At 35.2% G+C, this 18,269-nt stretch overlaps 2 protein-coding genes across 3 annotated transcripts; both read left to right on the top strand.

The window, feature by feature from the left end:
• The first annotated feature begins 94 nt into the window (after positions 1–94).
• LOC106719411 (protamine) lies at positions 95–2,279 on the top strand. 2 transcript variants are annotated; one of them, XM_045679424.1, is made up of 6 exons: positions 95–197; positions 912–1,060; positions 1,205–1,312; positions 1,418–1,453; positions 1,583–1,685; positions 1,857–2,279. In XM_045679424.1, the coding sequence occupies exons 2-6, from the start codon at positions 915–917 to the stop codon at positions 2,001–2,003; spliced, it is 540 nt and encodes a 179-aa protein (XP_045535380.1). In that variant the 5' UTR covers positions 95–197; positions 912–914; the 3' UTR covers positions 2,004–2,279. The 2 variants fall into 2 exon arrangements, with proteins under 2 accessions (XP_045535380.1, XP_045535379.1); XM_045679423.1 differs by having other exon boundaries at positions 1,580–1,685.
• Positions 2,280–3,245: 966 nt separating this feature from the next.
• Positions 3,246–17,710, top strand: LOC106719480 (transmembrane protease serine 12). The gene is made up of 6 exons (XM_014513828.2): positions 3,246–3,399; positions 14,657–14,766; positions 15,031–15,137; positions 15,401–15,540; positions 15,769–16,481; positions 17,509–17,710. The coding sequence occupies exons 1-6, from the start codon at positions 3,303–3,305 to the stop codon at positions 17,689–17,691; spliced, it is 1,350 nt and encodes a 449-aa protein (XP_014369314.2). The 5' UTR covers positions 3,246–3,302; the 3' UTR covers positions 17,692–17,710.
• Positions 17,711–18,269: the final 559 nt, after the last annotated feature.

Here is an 18,269-nt window from a genome sequence, read left to right as displayed (position 1 = left end):
GAGTTTTATTACCTTTGAACTGTCCGTTTATAATCAGTTGAACAAATCTGATGTAATTTCAAAGAAAGAAGATTGTCGTTCTCAAAAACAAAATGTTTCTCACAGTTATGTCTTGTATTTTATAGTGACATTTATTGTTTTACCTAAATTTTATATAATATTTTATGTTTATGTTGGCCGACGGCACTTAATGTTTGGTAAGCAGAGTATTTCATTAATTTTTATACCGTGAAATTCGACTCATCAATGGTAAATTGCGTACGACGTAGCAACGCAATCTGGCAGTATTGAATTCAGTATGGGTCGTCAGTATGTGTGAAGTCAACCAACCCGCACTTGGCCAGCGTGGTTGACTATGGCCTAGTCACCCCTAACTTGGGGTAGGCTCCGAGCCCTTCGGTGGGGACGTATAGTGAGCTGATGATGATGGGTCTCGATTAGCACAATAGAATTACGTTAAGGTTTTAACCATTATTGATGAATTTTAAGATATAAATTCTTACGGTAGTACACCAAAAGATGTATTATTTGTTCAATTATCCATACTGTGGACTTCTACATTGATACTATAATCAAGTTTTCAAACTGTAAAGTGTTTGTAAAATAACTTCAAACAACATCTGATGATTATATTGTAGAGATGACAGTTAGTAGAGATTTACATGTGAAGTTACAATAATTTTCACTGGTTACAATCAATTAAGATAGATGTTTTCCGCAGGGATTTTGCCAATGTTGGAGAAACAGAAAAGTAAAAGAATTTATTATTTAGACGAAGTTAAAGGATTGTGGCACATCTATTTTACGCCGTGAAGTGTAGAGTTGAATGTTGTATGTTTATAAGCTTATGTATGTGATTGTGAGGATAGAAGGGTACCCTAAGTTAGATGTTATATGTTCGGGGTGTGCAGATCATGACGGGCAGCTGCAACGGCGACCCTGAAGTGAAGGAGGAGAAGCGGCTGAACGATGACCTGTTGCTGTTCATGCGCAAGCGCAGCGAGACCGACGCGCCGCGCTACACCGCCCGCCTCAAGACATACGTCGACCTACAGCAGAAGTAATATAATACAAAAATGCTAGATCCTTTAATTCTATAGGTCTAGGGTTCTAAGCCACAAATAAGAGACTAAAAATATATTTACTGGTATTTTTTACGACCATTACAATTGTTTAAGCTTATTTGCTTTGATTTTTGCGGCAGGCGCCGGCGGGCAGCGGTCGCCCGACGCAACGCGGAATACGCTGCCGAGAAAGCTGCATTTAAGAAGAAAGCAGAATCCGAGCCTAAGGATAAAAGACCTTCATCTGCGTAAATAGAAAAACATATTATTTTTCTCATCAATTTTCCGATTTCACGCAAATCTTACAATCAACTTGAAATGTGCTATGCTATAACAATAATTCAATTTTCCAGAGATCGGCAGGAGGTCGACGATGACAAATCTAGACGGTAAGTAAATGTTATAACTTGAAATAGGTGCTTCGATATCATAAATAAGTGATCACGATTTAGTTTATTGTCCGCTTCAATGTACTGGATGAAAAGTATTAAAACTTTGGTAATATTTGTGTTAAGTAGCCGCGCAATGAAAGACAGACCCTGGGCGGACAGCGGCTCCTTGTCCAGAGAGGAGTCGGACGCCTGCGGCCGCCGGCGCAGGAGACGCCGCTCATGTAGACGTGTGAGTTCTCCTTCTGTTACTTTAGTATAAGTTTATTATTATTTTAGAGACCATCAAATTGTAATTTACAGTTCTGGTAATAAGGTCGAAGCACTTTTCACACGATAACCGACACATAAGACACCATATCCGTCAACGGTGTTATTGGCTTCTACATTTGTATTGTTGTAGTGTCGCAGACGGCGGCGTTGCCGGCGACGTAGTCGACGTCGACGTCGCCGACGTTCTTGCAGCCGACGTCGACGTCGACGTCGCCGACGTTCTTGCAGCCGACGTCGCCGCCGCCGCTGCCGCCGCCGACGTCGCCGTCGCTGCTAGTGACGTCACTGCCGCCGCTGCCGCTGACGTCACGACAATGTTAACCCGATCCAAATTGAAGCGTGACTGAATCCATTGCAAGCTTAAGTACTGTACAAGGTATAAATTCGTTATCTATTGCATAAAGCACACACAGGTACTGTGTGACATAGATAGCGCTTTGCCAAATCAAATGAAGTGTCGATCGTCTCTTTTAAAGGATTAATGTGCAATATTTTGTCTCCACGTCCTGTTCCAATTCACCCGAGCCACAAAATACTTACGCCGTTCTATCGACGCTGCCAGTTCAGAATTTTCAAATGTGAAGTTTTTGTTTTGTCACATTTTGTGATATTGTTGATTACATTTTTTGTGTGTTTAAATTTTTTCTACAATTGTTCCAAATATTTGTAATAAAAATGTTTTAAAATTAATTTCTTTTATAACTCCATCCTGTTTCTTAACTTAACCCAACCAAAACTAAGTTCTTAAGATATTACATTTTACCGAGATGTGTATGCAGCGGGCACGCGACTGCGTCTGTCACGAGCCCCGCACGCGCCTACATTTCACTCTCTGCGGACAGAAGTCGACAACATTTTCATTGCGGTCAGAAAATGAGAGTGATTCCTCGGCTCTAAACACTTTCAATTTCTTGCGGCATAACGTGCTCTAACGTAAAGAGAAAACAGTTATCAAACACCAAAGTTATCCTTTACTTGACGTTTATATAAAAAGTAGCTATTTAAAAGTATTTGTTTTTGTGTCAAATTCACTATTAGTATGATTTTTTTGTTTTACCATAGTTTTTATTGCCACTTATTTCCAGAAATAACAAGGATTATAGTATGTTTGTGCATGATTTAGCACTGGAAACTTATGATTAATGTTGGTTTCTGAGATCAAATCTCTGTATAAAATATATCGTCATCCCTATATTTATCTATGACTAAACAGAGAACAATATGTTTTGAACAGGCATTTTAGTCTTAGAAACCTACGGCAAACTTTAAAAACATTAAAAAAACTCATCTGCTACATAACCTAAAACATATGGTTGTTTTATTTTGCCAAAAAATGTTGTCGACTTCATCGTGCGCGATTGTAACATTTCCCCAGTGGGGGCGCCACACGCTGGGGCAGTGCGGAAAAAACACAAGAAGTTCCTACACCAAGTCAATGAAGTTACGACACTACTGTTTACCTGTCATTTCTGATTCGGCGCTGTTGCCATCGGACGTCTGTACGCGCCCCTTTTTATCGCGAAAATATTTACTTTAATTAAATTGATAGGATACGATGAACTAGTGTTGTGTAAATATGGCAATCAGTCGTTCAAGTGTATTTTTGTTGAGTGCGGTTTGTTTTTTGGTACTGGCACAGTTTTTTGTTATCAGTGATGCTTATAGTCAAAGAGGTAAGATAGTTTATTTCCTACACACACAACTCACGCCTGTAACCCAGCCAAATGAACCTTCGCAATCCACTTCCATTTCAGGAGACGGAACGTAACGGGTGGCGAGCATATTTCCTAGTTTTTTTTTAATTTAGATTAATATGTACGTAAACGTTACACTTATCAAAACAATCTCCATTGATACTAGAAGTCCATTGTGTGTAATGTAACGAAGTAAAAAGTTTCTGAAAAAATATAATTCTGTCTTATATAGTTTTTCTTTTAGCTATAGGAAGCATATAAATATATGTTAAATGTAATAAAATTGTTTCGGGAATTTTCTAAGTAAATTCTACGTTTTGATAAAACCAGATAAAACTAATGAATAAAAAGATAATTTCAACTGTGCAAATTGATTTGGATTATTTGAACCATTTAATAAATAAACGCAAAAATTTTCTGAATCAAGTAACATAGCGCCAATGTTAGTTATACACACTATCGATTTAGCGGAGGTGGAATCAAATCTTGCCATTTGACCAGCTTCAATAAAAACATCAATCCATGTCGGATTGAATCATTGTTGTAGTGCAGGTCATCACACCAGTTGTAGAGCTCTAATAAATATAGACTTTCACTGATCTCGTCGTCTGATGATAACAATTTAGAATAAATCTAAAGATTGACTCTACAAATGCCACGGTTTCCCCGAGCTCAGTCCCAAGCGTCCGACATTGACGAGGAAATTGTACGTAAACAAAGCTTTAATAAGAATATTCATTCGAAATACGGAATACAGAATATCAACGTGACTAAGATAAGGTCTTATAATTATATTATCTTAGGATATTCTGGCTCTTTAATTAAGTTTTTCGTAATAATACTGAACAGTTGTTTATTTTATTTTTAAGGACATTTTTCATCTGCCGTCCGTGTCGTAAAAATGATTTAACGCACACGAAAGTTGACAAACATTGTTTCATAGTTATAAATTTATAATTAAAAGCTGCCAGTTTCAATAAATTATTCAGAAGTTTACACCAAAAAGTATACTCATTAGATAAAACCTGCTTAGTTGTGTGAATTTTCCTGTTCACACATATTATAGTGCTCGCATGCGCGAACTGTTTTCATTAGTAATTGGGACTCGCTTGCGTTGGTTGAGTCCTTACTTTACCGCGCATTGTACTCGTTAAATGAGTCCTCGCACGACGCTTGCTTACACCGACCGATCATTTTCATTAGTCGTTAGCCCGTATGCTAGGACTCCACGTATAACGACCGCGTCATCGACTATTGAAATTGCGCCCTTAGGAACACTTCATCTTAACAGATATATAAACTAACAGAACATTCACTAAAACGTAATATTATAACTCTTTTTCATAACATATTTATTTTATATGTAAATGCTTCCGTAATGTATGCGTAAATTCATAAAAACAATTTAAACTTTAACTTTCTTAAAATCTTAAAATATATATGTTATATAAACTTCATAATTCCAACTGGTAGTAAATAATTATAAAGTATAAATTAAATTACGCCAATAAATTGAAAACAGATAAAACAAATCGCCTCATTTCAGTAAAGGCGTTGAAACGGTATGTCGATTGCAAAACGTTACGAAACCAAAAGTTTATTGTAGGAAAGCTAAAAAGCAGAAGTAAAGCGCTACGTGATGACGTCACAATACCGAGAGCAATGAATTTCTCAAAGCGCTCGGTTCCACTTGGCACCCGCGTATTGCACCTTTTATTTTTTAAGTGCCAATAAAATGCAAGTAAATTGATTTGCAATGAAAGTTTATGGGTCGGAAATTAAATCGACTTTCAAATTGTTGCTTTTTTTTATTAATAAATTCATTTTAGTATTTATGTGTATAAAATAAGAACTGTAGTTGTTAATTGATAAATAATTAAACTGTATTCAAATAAGTCATGTTGACATGACTATAAATAACACTTTTTATAAAAAAAAGACATTTAACAGTTTACTCTGTGTGAAGTCAAAAGTGGTATGCACCATTCAATTCGCTCCGATGGCGGTAGACTACGATCAGTATCGGTTTTCAGTGATTTTTATCTAGTTTCTATGATTGTGGCAAAGCGACGCCGCAGCCGTTGAGACGCCGCGACCGTACTCGCGAATTAGATCCACTTTCACGTATTTACACTTGGAACGAATTATATGGAACAATTGCTTCCTGTTATCGATCTTTTAATTATATTTGTCGCTTGTTATTACTAGCGCATTGTGTAATTTAATTATTAGATAATATTTTTTATTCTACGTAATTTTTTCTTTGAACGGTGACAAGACTCAGAAATATTAAGTACATAGAACGAGAGCGAATTTATCCAAATTAATTTAACAACATTATTTAAATTAACTTTAATTGGTGTCAAAAATATTATTAAGTCTAACTGATTTTTTTTGTTATAAGGTTATAATCTCCCTGGCCTTATCCCACTCACGTCAGGTCAGCGCACGAGATTTATATTTTACAGCCGCCTTTCGCCAACGCTACATGGAAATAATATTATAATTATAGTAAATAGTTCAAAGTATTATAGTACTGCTCCTATATTACCTACATAAGATATTGAATAAGTAAAACTATACAATATCGGATTCGATCGTTTCTCACTTGCAGCGAAATTGTGCGAGTAAACGCGTGAGAAATAAATGCTCATTTTATGTCGTTGACGTTTATTTACTACAAGATAAAAGTTAAAGCTAAATAGGTGAATAAATTGGTACATCGACATGTGTGTGCCAAGTTTGTTTATAATTATAATGTTTGCTGTGGGTTTTGACTGCTGAAAGAATTGTACAAAAACATATTGTTATCGCAGGTTCTTCAAAAAGAATAAAAGAGAGAAAAAGAGTAGCTTTGTTTTTGAATGTTGGCAATATGTTAATTCCTTTGGTCTTTAACACGAACCGGGAAGCTTTGTAAAAGAAATCGAAATGACTCAACTGTACTGAAACGAACTCGTTTCGTATTCCACATTCGTAACGTCATTTAATTCTATTCCGTAATGCAATCATGATAATACCCTTCCAACTGTCTACGTAAGTAATTCTAGATGACAGTTTCTCGGCTTTCACTATCTAGGGTCGCGGGTTCGACGCCTGGTCGGTCGACGATGACCGCTCAATCCATGCGGTAAATAAAACCTCTTTCCGTTTGATGTCTGCGCTCGTTTGTCATTTGTACAATAATTACTTGAATCATCTTGTTTTCATTATAATGATAATAACGATTTCTATCATTATTTACCAACTAAGACAGTCATTAATTGTCCCCTTGGTTAAGGAAGTCCGTTAAGATGGACTTTCAAAGAAAATTTGGACGTCGACGTCGGTAACTGGTCATCCTTATAGTAAACTTAGTATGTGAAATATAATTGTTACTGATTACACATTCTGAGTATGGCAATGAAAGTAACCGTAGGTTTCTGAGACCGAAATCTCGGTTTAAACATTTAGTTATATCTCTTTTGACAAAGATAATTACAGGGATGACGATATTTATACAGAGATTTTGGTCTGAGAAGCCAACGTATAGTAAGTTTTAGCCTGTGTTAATAATAATTAGAACAAGATATATAACAAATTACAACTTAATACGGAAACTAGAAGTGTTATATAGTTATGTTTATGCATCAACCGTACGGCACTGTACAGCTTTGTTCAGCCTCTGCCGGAATATTGCGTAAACTTAGGAAAGTGCGCTGACACCATAATGCCCACAGGAATGCTTATTCATTCAACTTATTAATATCGTGGCATAAGTCACAAGCAGAAGCTTTTTTTTTAAATTGAAATGGTAGCTTTTATTTAGAAATGTTGATTAATTGCTTTATTTTATTATTATGTTTAGGAAACGGTAGCAAATTAAATAATTTGGAAAAAAAATCGAACATTTTTTTATAATCTGCTTTAAAACTCTCCTTCAAAAATGTTATTAGCATAGAGGAATAAGAAGAGAAAACAAGAATGAACATAGAATCAATGGTTTTTTTTTTTTTTAAATATTAGATGCGAGAATTTTCGGCCACAACATAAACGCTTGCATTCATCACTTGAGCGGTATCTAATTGCATTTTAGATGCATTGTAAGTCACAAAGCAGTGGGCAGTGCATTATGGTGTTTTAAAAAAATCAAGTTGCATCATTCACCATTCACCAGGGACCGAGGAACTACCATTGATTGCTACAGAAAGATTACGAAATGTTTGATTTGTGTTGAGCAAGTACGCATTACTTAACTTTAGTTTAATTTAATTTGTTTTGTCATCTAAGTTAGCATGTAGTTACACATTTAACACTAGATGAGTTAGGAGATAAAGTGATATAGGCAAGAAATCTACCATAGTTGGTACTTAAGACATTTTTCACGTCTTTACACATTGTAATATTTTTGTGGGTAGTTCAGGCTTTAACGCGAAACAAGCCTTATTTACACTATGTGTATTATTTTCAGACAAGAACAATCTTTTACAATATCATCATCATCAACTCACTATACGTCCCCACTGAGGGGGCTCGTAGCCTACCCTAAGTTAGGGGTGACTAGGCCATAGTCAACCACGCTGGCCAAGTGAGGGTTGGTTGATTCACACATATCATTGAATTTCTTCTCAGATATGTGCAGGCTGCATCACGATGTTTTCCTTCATCGTAAGAACGTCTGATAAATGTACATATGTAAATCGAAAAACACAATGGTACATGGCGGGATTCGATCCCACGACCTGCAGTTTGTAAATCAAGTGCTTAACCCCTGAGCCTCCGTCGCTCTCGCTTTTACAATATTTTTACGCACAATCATAAAGTATGTACACATAAAAAAATAGTTATCATTACGTGGTTTATTTCACTATCAATTTACAAAATAATATTATTATTTATTATAAATTATAAATCTCGTTATTCAATACTGCATTATAAATATTATCCGATATTTGTCGGGTGTTCGCGAACAGCAATGAAAGTAAGAGGCTCGGGCTCGTTACCCGGACGGAAACTGTACCGGGAAGTGTTTCCAGCGTGCAATGCACGTCGTGTCTTGTATTATTAAATAAGCTATTCACAGCTGATGTCTTATTTTATTCTGATAAGTTATTTAGCGTTTGTTTACGACTGGGATTAGTATACGATATACTTTGTCCGTGGTATTTTTTTTTACATTAGTAATGCATTTCAGTTCAAACTCGACCGATCTAAATATGGCAATAGCAATTGAAAAAAAATGATTTCTTGTCTTTAAACAAATAAAAATAATTAACCCCTTGCTCTCAATATACAAAACTAGCTTTTACCCGCGACTCCGTCCGCGCGGAATAAAAATAGAAAACGGGGTAAAAATTATCCTATGTCCGTTTCCTGGTTCTAAGCTACCTGCCCACCAATTTTCAGTCAAATCGATTCAATCGTTCTTGAGTTATAAATAGTGTAACTAACACGACTTTCTTTTATATATATAGATAGATAGAAGATGGTTAAAATAATTTTTGGGTCGATCAAATGCCAAATATTATATATAAATGTCTACCACAATAAATTTAGAATCGATTTAATTTATTTAATCAATTGACTATAAAAGATTGCCGCAACTATGAAATTTTATAAAACTTTTATTGCTCGCATCGGAGAAAATCGGTGTGCGCGGTGGCGAAAAAACTACCAATTTTTTTGTCAATAAAGCCCACGGATTTTTTTGTCATACTAGTTAATTGTGCACATTATTGAGTTGTGTCGTAACTTTAGACTTTCTTCAATGATAAAAACTATTACGTGACGGCGCGCGGGTCGCTTCCGAACGGATCCGGGTTCGATTTTATTGTTCGTTATTATAGAGCCAATGGATTAGATATACCCAATTTATTGGTAGAAGCAATTTGATTTCGCAAATGAAATTTATTACTTGAATTAAAATTGAATTTGTACTGATTCAATTAGTTTAAAATACTTTATTTCACGGTTCAATTGTTTTATAACGTGTAGGTACAATTGTTCACATAGACTAGGGCAGAGCAACTGGTAAATTTGAGCTTTACGCGATTGGGTCAAGGTTCATTTTTACTTTGAACGTATTTTATTATAGAGCAAGCGTAAAAAAGCTGTGAAAAGTGAAATTAAACCTCGTTTCAATGGTATAAAGCTCAATTTTAGAAATCTGCTCTACACTCCGCCCCGGTCTGTCTGAACAGTTCCTTACGGAAGACAGTTCTTTGGTAAGGAACTGTTAACTGTTGAACTTCACGGCAGTCCGTGACTCTTGTGTTAATATAATTACAGTCTATGTTTTAGCAAAAAGAATGACAAATGACAATATGTATTAATACAAATGCCATTTCAGTGGAACTCTAGGGTTACAAATTATTCGAGTGATACGATACCAAGATGTATACAGTCGAACCTGTATAAGCTACAGTCCAAGGTTTCTCGCTTATCAACTGTAGCGATAAGTGAAACAAAACTCTTTCTTACAATTTTAGCCACGTAGTCTGAATGGAAACTTCGAATTCATTTCAGCTTGAAAGAAGACTTTTTAACAAAAAATAAGTTCTAAATTACCAAAAATAAAGTTACGAATAAAACGAATATAAAATTTAATCTGATCTTGTTATTTATTTTGATGTACAATTTAGTTTTTAACAAGACCTGTGTTTACCTTTTGTTAATGTTATTATATTATTTGCCTTTTTTAATAATTTTACGCGACATTAATAAATAACTAAAACGATTATCTGTTACGTGAATGTCTGGGTTTTCTGACGCGTTGTGATCATAAACCACAATTACAAGTACTACCTCATTTGCAGTAATAAAGCAATTCTAATCATAAGGTTTTTATTATTGTCGTAATTTATAATATAGTATTCAGATTTAATATAATAATTTCTTGATCCCAAAGACGTCGTCTGATGTCGTTTTGTAGGACGAAACACTTGTAACAAATCTATCTATATATATAAAAGAATGTCGTGTAAGTTACACTATTTATAACTCAAGAACGGCTGAATCGATTTGACTGAAAATTGGTGGGCAGGTAGCTTAGAACCAGGAAACGGACATAGGATAATTTTTACCCCGTTTTCTATTTTTTATTCCGCGCGGACGGAGTCGCGGGTTAAAGCTAGTAAATAAATAATAAAAGATAGATCTCTGAAATTGATGTGAGAGATGAGAATGCTTAGAGATTAAGACAGTTGGTTACTAGCAAAATAATTGAACATTACAAATTACTAATGAAAAAAACTAAATTGCACTATCCAAAAATGTAAACCAAAACTTGACTAAATAAAAATTAAATTTTTTAGAGATTATAAAGCTGTATGAAAAAATATTTTAAATCAAATTAATTTCTCGAAAGTTTAAAAAATAAAAAAACATTCTATACAAACGCGAATCTTCACTAAATGTAACCTTCAAACTAATCAGAAATCAATTTGACATGAGAAACGAGCCGTTACTCATGCTGTCTGTCTGTAGGTTCACTTGATTGGCTTGATATAATAGTTACAGTATTCGTTTAGACAAGCCATCTCCAAGCAGTTATGACAAATTGTTCCGCGAAAGAAACACAAAAACAAATCTAAAAATTGAGACACTATAATGATGCTGTGTTGTTTGATGAATGGATTCTTAGCCGACTTCAAAAAGAAGGAGATTATCAATTCGACTGTATTTTTTTCTATGTGTGTTACCGCGAAACTCCGCCCCTGGTGGTCCGATTTTGATAAAAAATATTTTATTCGAAAGGAAGTGCTTGCAGATGGGTCCCATTTTTTTTTTAAATAACTAGAAGACTAGTAGATTTTGAATATGCTTCAAAATGTGTTGCAAAAATTTGGGACATTTTTGCTTTCAGCGCTTACGTAGGCTAAACTATAGGACCTGGAATTGTAGCTCTTTAAATGTGCTAAATAAAAGCGATAGCATATATCTATCTTTTATAGTTTTCACACAATAACCATTTTTTTCTTTAGAAACATCAATTATTATTTTATATCTAATTAAATGATTTTTGAACGCTTATATCTACAAAGTTTTCGTTTGTTTAGTCTTTAAGCTTAAGTTTATTTTCTATACCTAGTAGAACTAAATTATCACAGGAACTAAAAAATCACAATAACATAAGTAAGCATCCATTACCATAGTATGTACCTACTAGTAGTATCCAAGTACATAAGTAATTCGAAGTGAACTGTTGATAGATTGATGGATGTTTGACGAGCTCATTAGGCAGGTTATTCACTTGACTGAAAGTAGCCGGACTCATCAGGCCATCATCAGCTAATGATGTACTTTCACCTTTATTTCGCTCAAGTCTTGCGCCACCTTACCTAATACAGTCTGATTGGGGTCATCGTACTTATCTAATCAAATACATATATGTACATGTAATATGTTATTTGATTTGGTTTGGCAATTTGTCAAAGGTTAATTGCAAAGCTTTGGTTAGATAAATCAAATTTGGTCTTGTATTAAGACACTGATTTTTAAATCTGTATAAAATTATATTATACCACTCACCCTGATGAAGGGCCCCCGAGCCCCTGATGGGCTCGAAACTACTAGGTGCCGACACCGGATATATATACGTGAGTGTTTTAGCCGTTCCTTTATAAGTTAAAATTATATTCTCATTTCTCACATACTTTTTGAAAAAAAAAAAACTTCGATAACAATGACTTTTGTACACATATATCGGTAGTAGATAGACTACAGTACGTATTTTGAGATCTCTTTAAAATGCATTTCAACAGAACTGTCAAACCATTAAACGATTTAGTTTCTATGCTTTGTGTTGGTTAACAAAGCTAATCGTTGAGACGTGTCAACTTCCTTTCATCTTGCGACGTGACCGCTGCTAGACCATTCATCATCATTACTGTCAACAGCTCATTAACTAACCTAAAAGTAAATTAAAATTTTCCCTTCGGAGCATTTAAAAAAAAAACATCACTGTATTGTTACAAAGCAACTTTTCTTCCCATCCTTCCATTATTAGAAAAAGTGGAATGGGGAAGTGGACTAGAATTTATCCTCCTGCACGTTCATACATCAGACGAAATGCGGAATTACTTCCACTTAACACCTGTCTTCTGTGCTCTTATCATCGGTCGACCGAGTTATTTCAGCAGCGAAATCTACCACCTAAAAATGAGAATGTTAATATTTAAGAATAACTAACATATAATATCTGGAAATTACTTTCTCAGTCTTCACCCGTACAATGAATATTGGTAACAAGCCATGTATCAGATAAGACGCGGCAATTACTCGGTCACCGCCTGCCATTCAGAGATACCATCGGCGGGTAGTACTAAATACCGGCATAGAGTGTCCGGTATGTAAAAAATATGAGTCATGGAAAAGTACAAGCAAAAAATATAGTAAAATAATTATATTTGCTCCCCACTTAAGTTTAAATATCGTCCAGGAAACTGTCGCCTTATACGAACTATAATTTAGGTATATATGGCAAGATTTGGAACTAATTGCATTTTAATCGGCAAACGTACACGAACCATGAATCTAAAAATCTCGACTGACTTATCATTTATCATAATAATATGATTGTTGTCGCTTTGTTAGACCTAGAATAGAATTAAATTCAATAAGTTACATTTAAAAAACGAAATTTATAATTCACAATAATAGGTAAAATGGGCACACAAGCGCATACGATTGACCTCGATATCACATTCCAGTATGCCACGTGGAATTAATAAAACAAAGACATTTATAAGCTTTGGCATGATGTGTATCGCACTTCCGCGACATACAGACAAACCGATGTCATAACATGTTACGAGATTCGACAACTCTTAAATAATGCATGAAAAACAGTAATGTTTGCTCGAATCGTGACCACTAAAAGTTGAGACCTAAGCAAACTGTCGTACAATAAACTCATCATTATAATACGAGTATACTTATCGAAGCGAAGAGACACCAAAAGTGAAGAAAAAAATCATCTAAACAAATGCCACATAACTATAATCTAATTAATAAATTAATTCTTACATTATCAAAATACAAATGCTCGTGAATATAATTACTTTTAACTAGTAATTAATAGTGTACCATAGTTGTAAAAATTATCGGCACGCTATTAATTTCTAAACTAAAAATATTCAAACAACAGTATTAACGGTCCTTAAAACACTTTATTTTTTTAAAATTAATATAGAGGGAGAGAATGTCTCAAGTCTACAGTTTACATGTTCTTACGTTCACTGCAAATACATTTCATAGAAAGCGAAAACTAGACATTATCGCAACGACGAGTCGTGCTCCAATATGTTACGTTATGTTTGGAACAGCGGAAGGATATTTTGGTCATACCCATACTTTTTTTTATATTATAAGGTGGCAAACGAGCAAACGGCCACCTGGATTCGCCGCAAAAACGAGGCGACCGTTGCCTACATTTAATTAACGAAGAAGGGGACGCACAGAAAGAGGATATTTTTCCTTCCTAGCGTCCACTCTTCCGCCAAATCCACTTCCCTTCTCATCCTTTCCTATAAAGAAAAGGATGGGAAGGGTAAGAGGACAAAAATTAGGCCTCCGATACCACACTCATCAAACGAAACGCGGAATTGCTTACACTTCACGCCTGTCTTCTGTGTGGTCGTGGTATTACACCGGGCGAGCCCAATTAGTGCACCTAACAAATATTGTTGTTGCGGGATCTACAACTGTTAAATACGTGACTACTTTCATACGTGGAATACGTTTGTGTTACTCTTTTGCCAACGATAGCTAAATTGAGTAATGTGTAAAAGTCGCATGAGTGGCAACTATTTTTTTTTTCCATATTTTCTCTATTATTTTATTTTTACTGTAAAATTGATAAGTGGTTCACATATTCCTTGCAAGTTCTTCCTTCCTGATAATTATCAAGCACGAACGCCACTAGCGCCATCTATTTTTTGCATACCAAGCGGCAGCTCATTTGAATGTACAGCGTTCGATTCCGGTGCCACTTTCTATTGCGTTGATTTATTGCCTTTTAATATTCAAAGTGATCGAAACACTTGTTTATAAATGGGCTATAAACAAAATTGTTGACAGAATTTACATTTTATTAATGTTATTTGACACTAGTTTATGAAATATTTAGAGAAAAAATTGAGACATTTCACCACATTGAAAAAAAAAATATAAATGTTAATTATATTCAATCTATCTTTTTAGATATGTAATACCGTTGTTCAAATATTTTAAGTTACAAATAAACGTACTATTTCAGAATGTGGCGTGTCACTGAGAAGGCACACTAGACAGCCCAGAGACAGGTCCGCTGGCCAGCTGCGCATCATCAGAGGCAGGGAGTCTAAGCGAGGTGCTTGGCCGTGGCAGGTTGGATTACTATTTATCCTTACCTATTTATAACTGTGTCATTTAATGTTATATACAGTTTTTGACTTATATTCATACTTATTTAGCCAAAGGTGTAAATATTTCTGCTGAAAATACCACTGATATTATAAATTCTTATGTTAAAGTCCTTACAATACCCTTTGATTTAATCTAATTCATTAAAATCTCACAATCTGTTACCTTGATACAAATCATCTTGACTCTAGGAGTGAATTTATTCAAATGTTTAGTAAAAAATTGCAGGTGTCGTTACAACTGCTTCACCCCAACTACGGTCTGATTGGGCACTGGTGTGGCGGTGTGCTGATACACCCGCTATGGCTGCTGACCACTGCACACTGCATACACAAGTAAATATCTCGTCTCATAAAAAGAACGGAGAACTGAAAGAGTAGGAGACCGGTTGAGAAGAGAGAAAGACTAAAAAGATCTTTCATGTAACAAACTAAACAGTTAATAAATGTCAAGTCTCATTTATTGATTTAGTTGAACAGCTATATTTATTAACATATTTTATTCTGTCTATTCCATTCTTTATTCTATATTTGTAATCGAAGTTTACGAGCCTTGGTTATACTATAGAACTTACTTTAGTACGATATCTGAATTCCAGTGAACTGTTCAACTTACCAGTCGCAGCGCTGTGGACTGCGGTCCTCGGGGAGTGGGACCGCGCCGAGCAGAGAGGTTCTTTCGTGCCCATTGAGAAGATCATATTGCACCATCGCTTCCATAATTACCAACATGATATAGGTAACTTAATTTTTTTTTTATATTAGAAGGGAAACGCGCAAACGGCAATTCGTCTGAATTCGCCAAAATAACGAAGCGACCGCTGCCCATAGACATTCGCAATTCCAGATGCGTTGTCTACCTTTCGTGCAACAGATGTTTTTTTGCTGTTAAAACTACCTAACAAAACTATAACATTTTTATAAAAGTACTAAACAAAACTTACGTCTCTATTATTTCTGTTTACAGCTTTAATGAAAATGACAAGGGCGGCTGACGTTAGCCCCGGAAGCAGGATTCGTACAATCTGTCTGCCTTCATACGAGTCACCTCTAGCAAACTTCAGCCCTGAAAAAGGCACGTCATACTTTGTAAAATCCAACTCTGAGTCCGCCAAAAGAAAGTCAGACAAACGTCCCAAACCGAATCCAGATTCTGCATCCAAATATTTAGAGAAACTAAACAATTTGACTAAAATTATGTTCCCAGGATATTCTAACAAGAAACATAAGAATATGAGATATAATATAAGGGTGTCGAATAATTCAAACAGACAGGCAGACAAAAAGAGCGACGATGAAGAAGAAAATCCCAATATTGAGAAGAAAAACAGAGATATAATTTATGATAGAGTAACACTAGATAGTGTTGTAAAATTGATACAAAGTAATATTAACGACGGGGATAAAGTAAGCAATGAAAGGAGTGATAAAAAGCTGATGTTTGGTGAAGAAATAGATCCATTTATTGAAGATGATAACGGCATTGATGTGAAAGATGAATGCTATACGACTGGTTGGGGTCGAGATCAAACTAATGGGTCTTTAACAGATGTATTACTGGAAGCAGAGGTACCGATACTACCTTTGAATATTTGCAGAGACAGATACTCTTTATCTTTGCCATTGAATGATGGACACTTGTGCGCAGGAAGTACTGACGGAAGCACTGGTGCTTGTGTGGTAAGTGTTTCTTAATATTTTGTTATAAAAAGTTATTGTAGTAAGTACTCAGTAATATAAAAAAAAATAACATTTAATCCTTCGCACCATTACAACGCAATTAGAAACTAACATCTTACAAAATAATTAAAAATACATAAAACAGAATAGAATTAAAATTACACTAGAATAAAGAAACATTTATAATTAACGTTGCAATGCTGACCGGATAGGGTCCTCCCTCAGCTTTGTATGCTGGGTGCTCCTCTCTGGAACACTCAGCGCTGATCTGAGCTGAGCTAATATGAGTATTCCTACCAGTTAATAACTTGGTATCAATTAATAGAACAAAGAAAGCAGTAAAAACATATCATACTTTCATCCTTATAATAACTATACCCCCTTTTATAAGACTAAACCTGACCTAAGATATAAAAAACTGACTGCAATTAAATAAACACTCAGTGGTTTGAAGTTTTAACATTTAATCTATGAACGATCAATATGTCTGGATAAAAAGATTGACAAGCGAGATCTGGTTAGGTATTTGGCAATTTGAATCGATGCATTCTTTTTGTTTCATTTCCGATCACGAAGATAAAGCAGTGAATCAGCATTTCCTGCTCCAAATGTTCTGTTTATCTACATGTCTGTATTCAAATGCTTATAGATGAATGACGTATTGTTTGATTAATTTCTAATTAGGAAATATTGTTTTTTTATTTAATAATCACCATATTATTTAATAACATTTTATTTAACAATTGTTATGTGAAAGATAATGAATTAGAAATTAAAATTTAGGGTAATAAAGATTTTGTTTAATTCGGCTTTTGTCTTTTTAGGCGTCATCATAATTTTATCTTATTAAGTTAAGAAACATAGTTTAAATTGTGTGTTACAGACGACAACAACGCTTTGACGAAATCGGGTTAAAGACAATCCAAACTAGACTACAGTCGGCGTCAGTCGTCATACGCTCTTTTCTTGAATACCTAAGTTGATCGGGCGAAAAATTCAGCTTATGGTTTGTTTTGTTCTATTCCAGGGCGACAGCGGCGGTCCCCTCCAGTGCCGGTCCGGCGGGTCCGGCGGTCGCGTTGGGGGTCGCTGGGAGCTGCGCGGACTTACTTCGTTCGGGTCGGGATGCGCGCGCCGCGGCGTACCTGACGTCTACACAAACGTCGCTCACTACGTTGCATGGATATATACGCATATTTACGCTAGTTAATATTTAGCAATAACAGTGGATCGAGCAGAATGCATTATAGTCAAACCTGGATAAACGAGAGTCTAAGGGATCGCGATATTTTTCTCACTTATACAGGTTTCTCTCTAACCCGAGTTTCTCGCTTATGGAGGTCGTCCGTCGGAACCAGACAACGACTCTGGTTTATAGAGGTTTCTAGCTTATTCAGGTTCGATTGTATTAGGATTGTGCTGTCTTAAACTTCTTAAAGTTCTCTGTTTCTAACTCCAAGTCTTAACTTGAACTTAGAGACAGGAACCTTAAGTAAATGGAAAGTGGGAGTTTTTTGTTTTGCTTTCCTTGAAAAGAAATATCTACAAAATTGCCTTTGGTCTTTTAAGATGTAATTTACTATACTTGAAGTCTTAACGCAATGTTAGAAGTCTAATACAAGTTGTTAAATAATTTATATGACAATTATTGTAAATAAGATCAATAAGTATTATAAATAACTACCCTAGTGTATTGTAAATAAGTACCCTAGTGTAATATAGCGACTATGTGATAATAATTATTATATTTAACCTATTTAATGAGTAACTGTAAAGCGTGTTAAAAGG

Source organism: Papilio machaon, chromosome 9 (assembly GCF_912999745.1).
Source record: "Papilio machaon chromosome 9, ilPapMach1.1, whole genome shotgun sequence".
Taxonomy (NCBI): Eukaryota; Metazoa; Arthropoda; class Insecta; order Lepidoptera; family Papilionidae; genus Papilio; species Papilio machaon.
The sequence above is the reverse complement of the archived record's forward strand: the minus strand, read 5'-3'. Positions and strand labels throughout refer to the sequence as shown.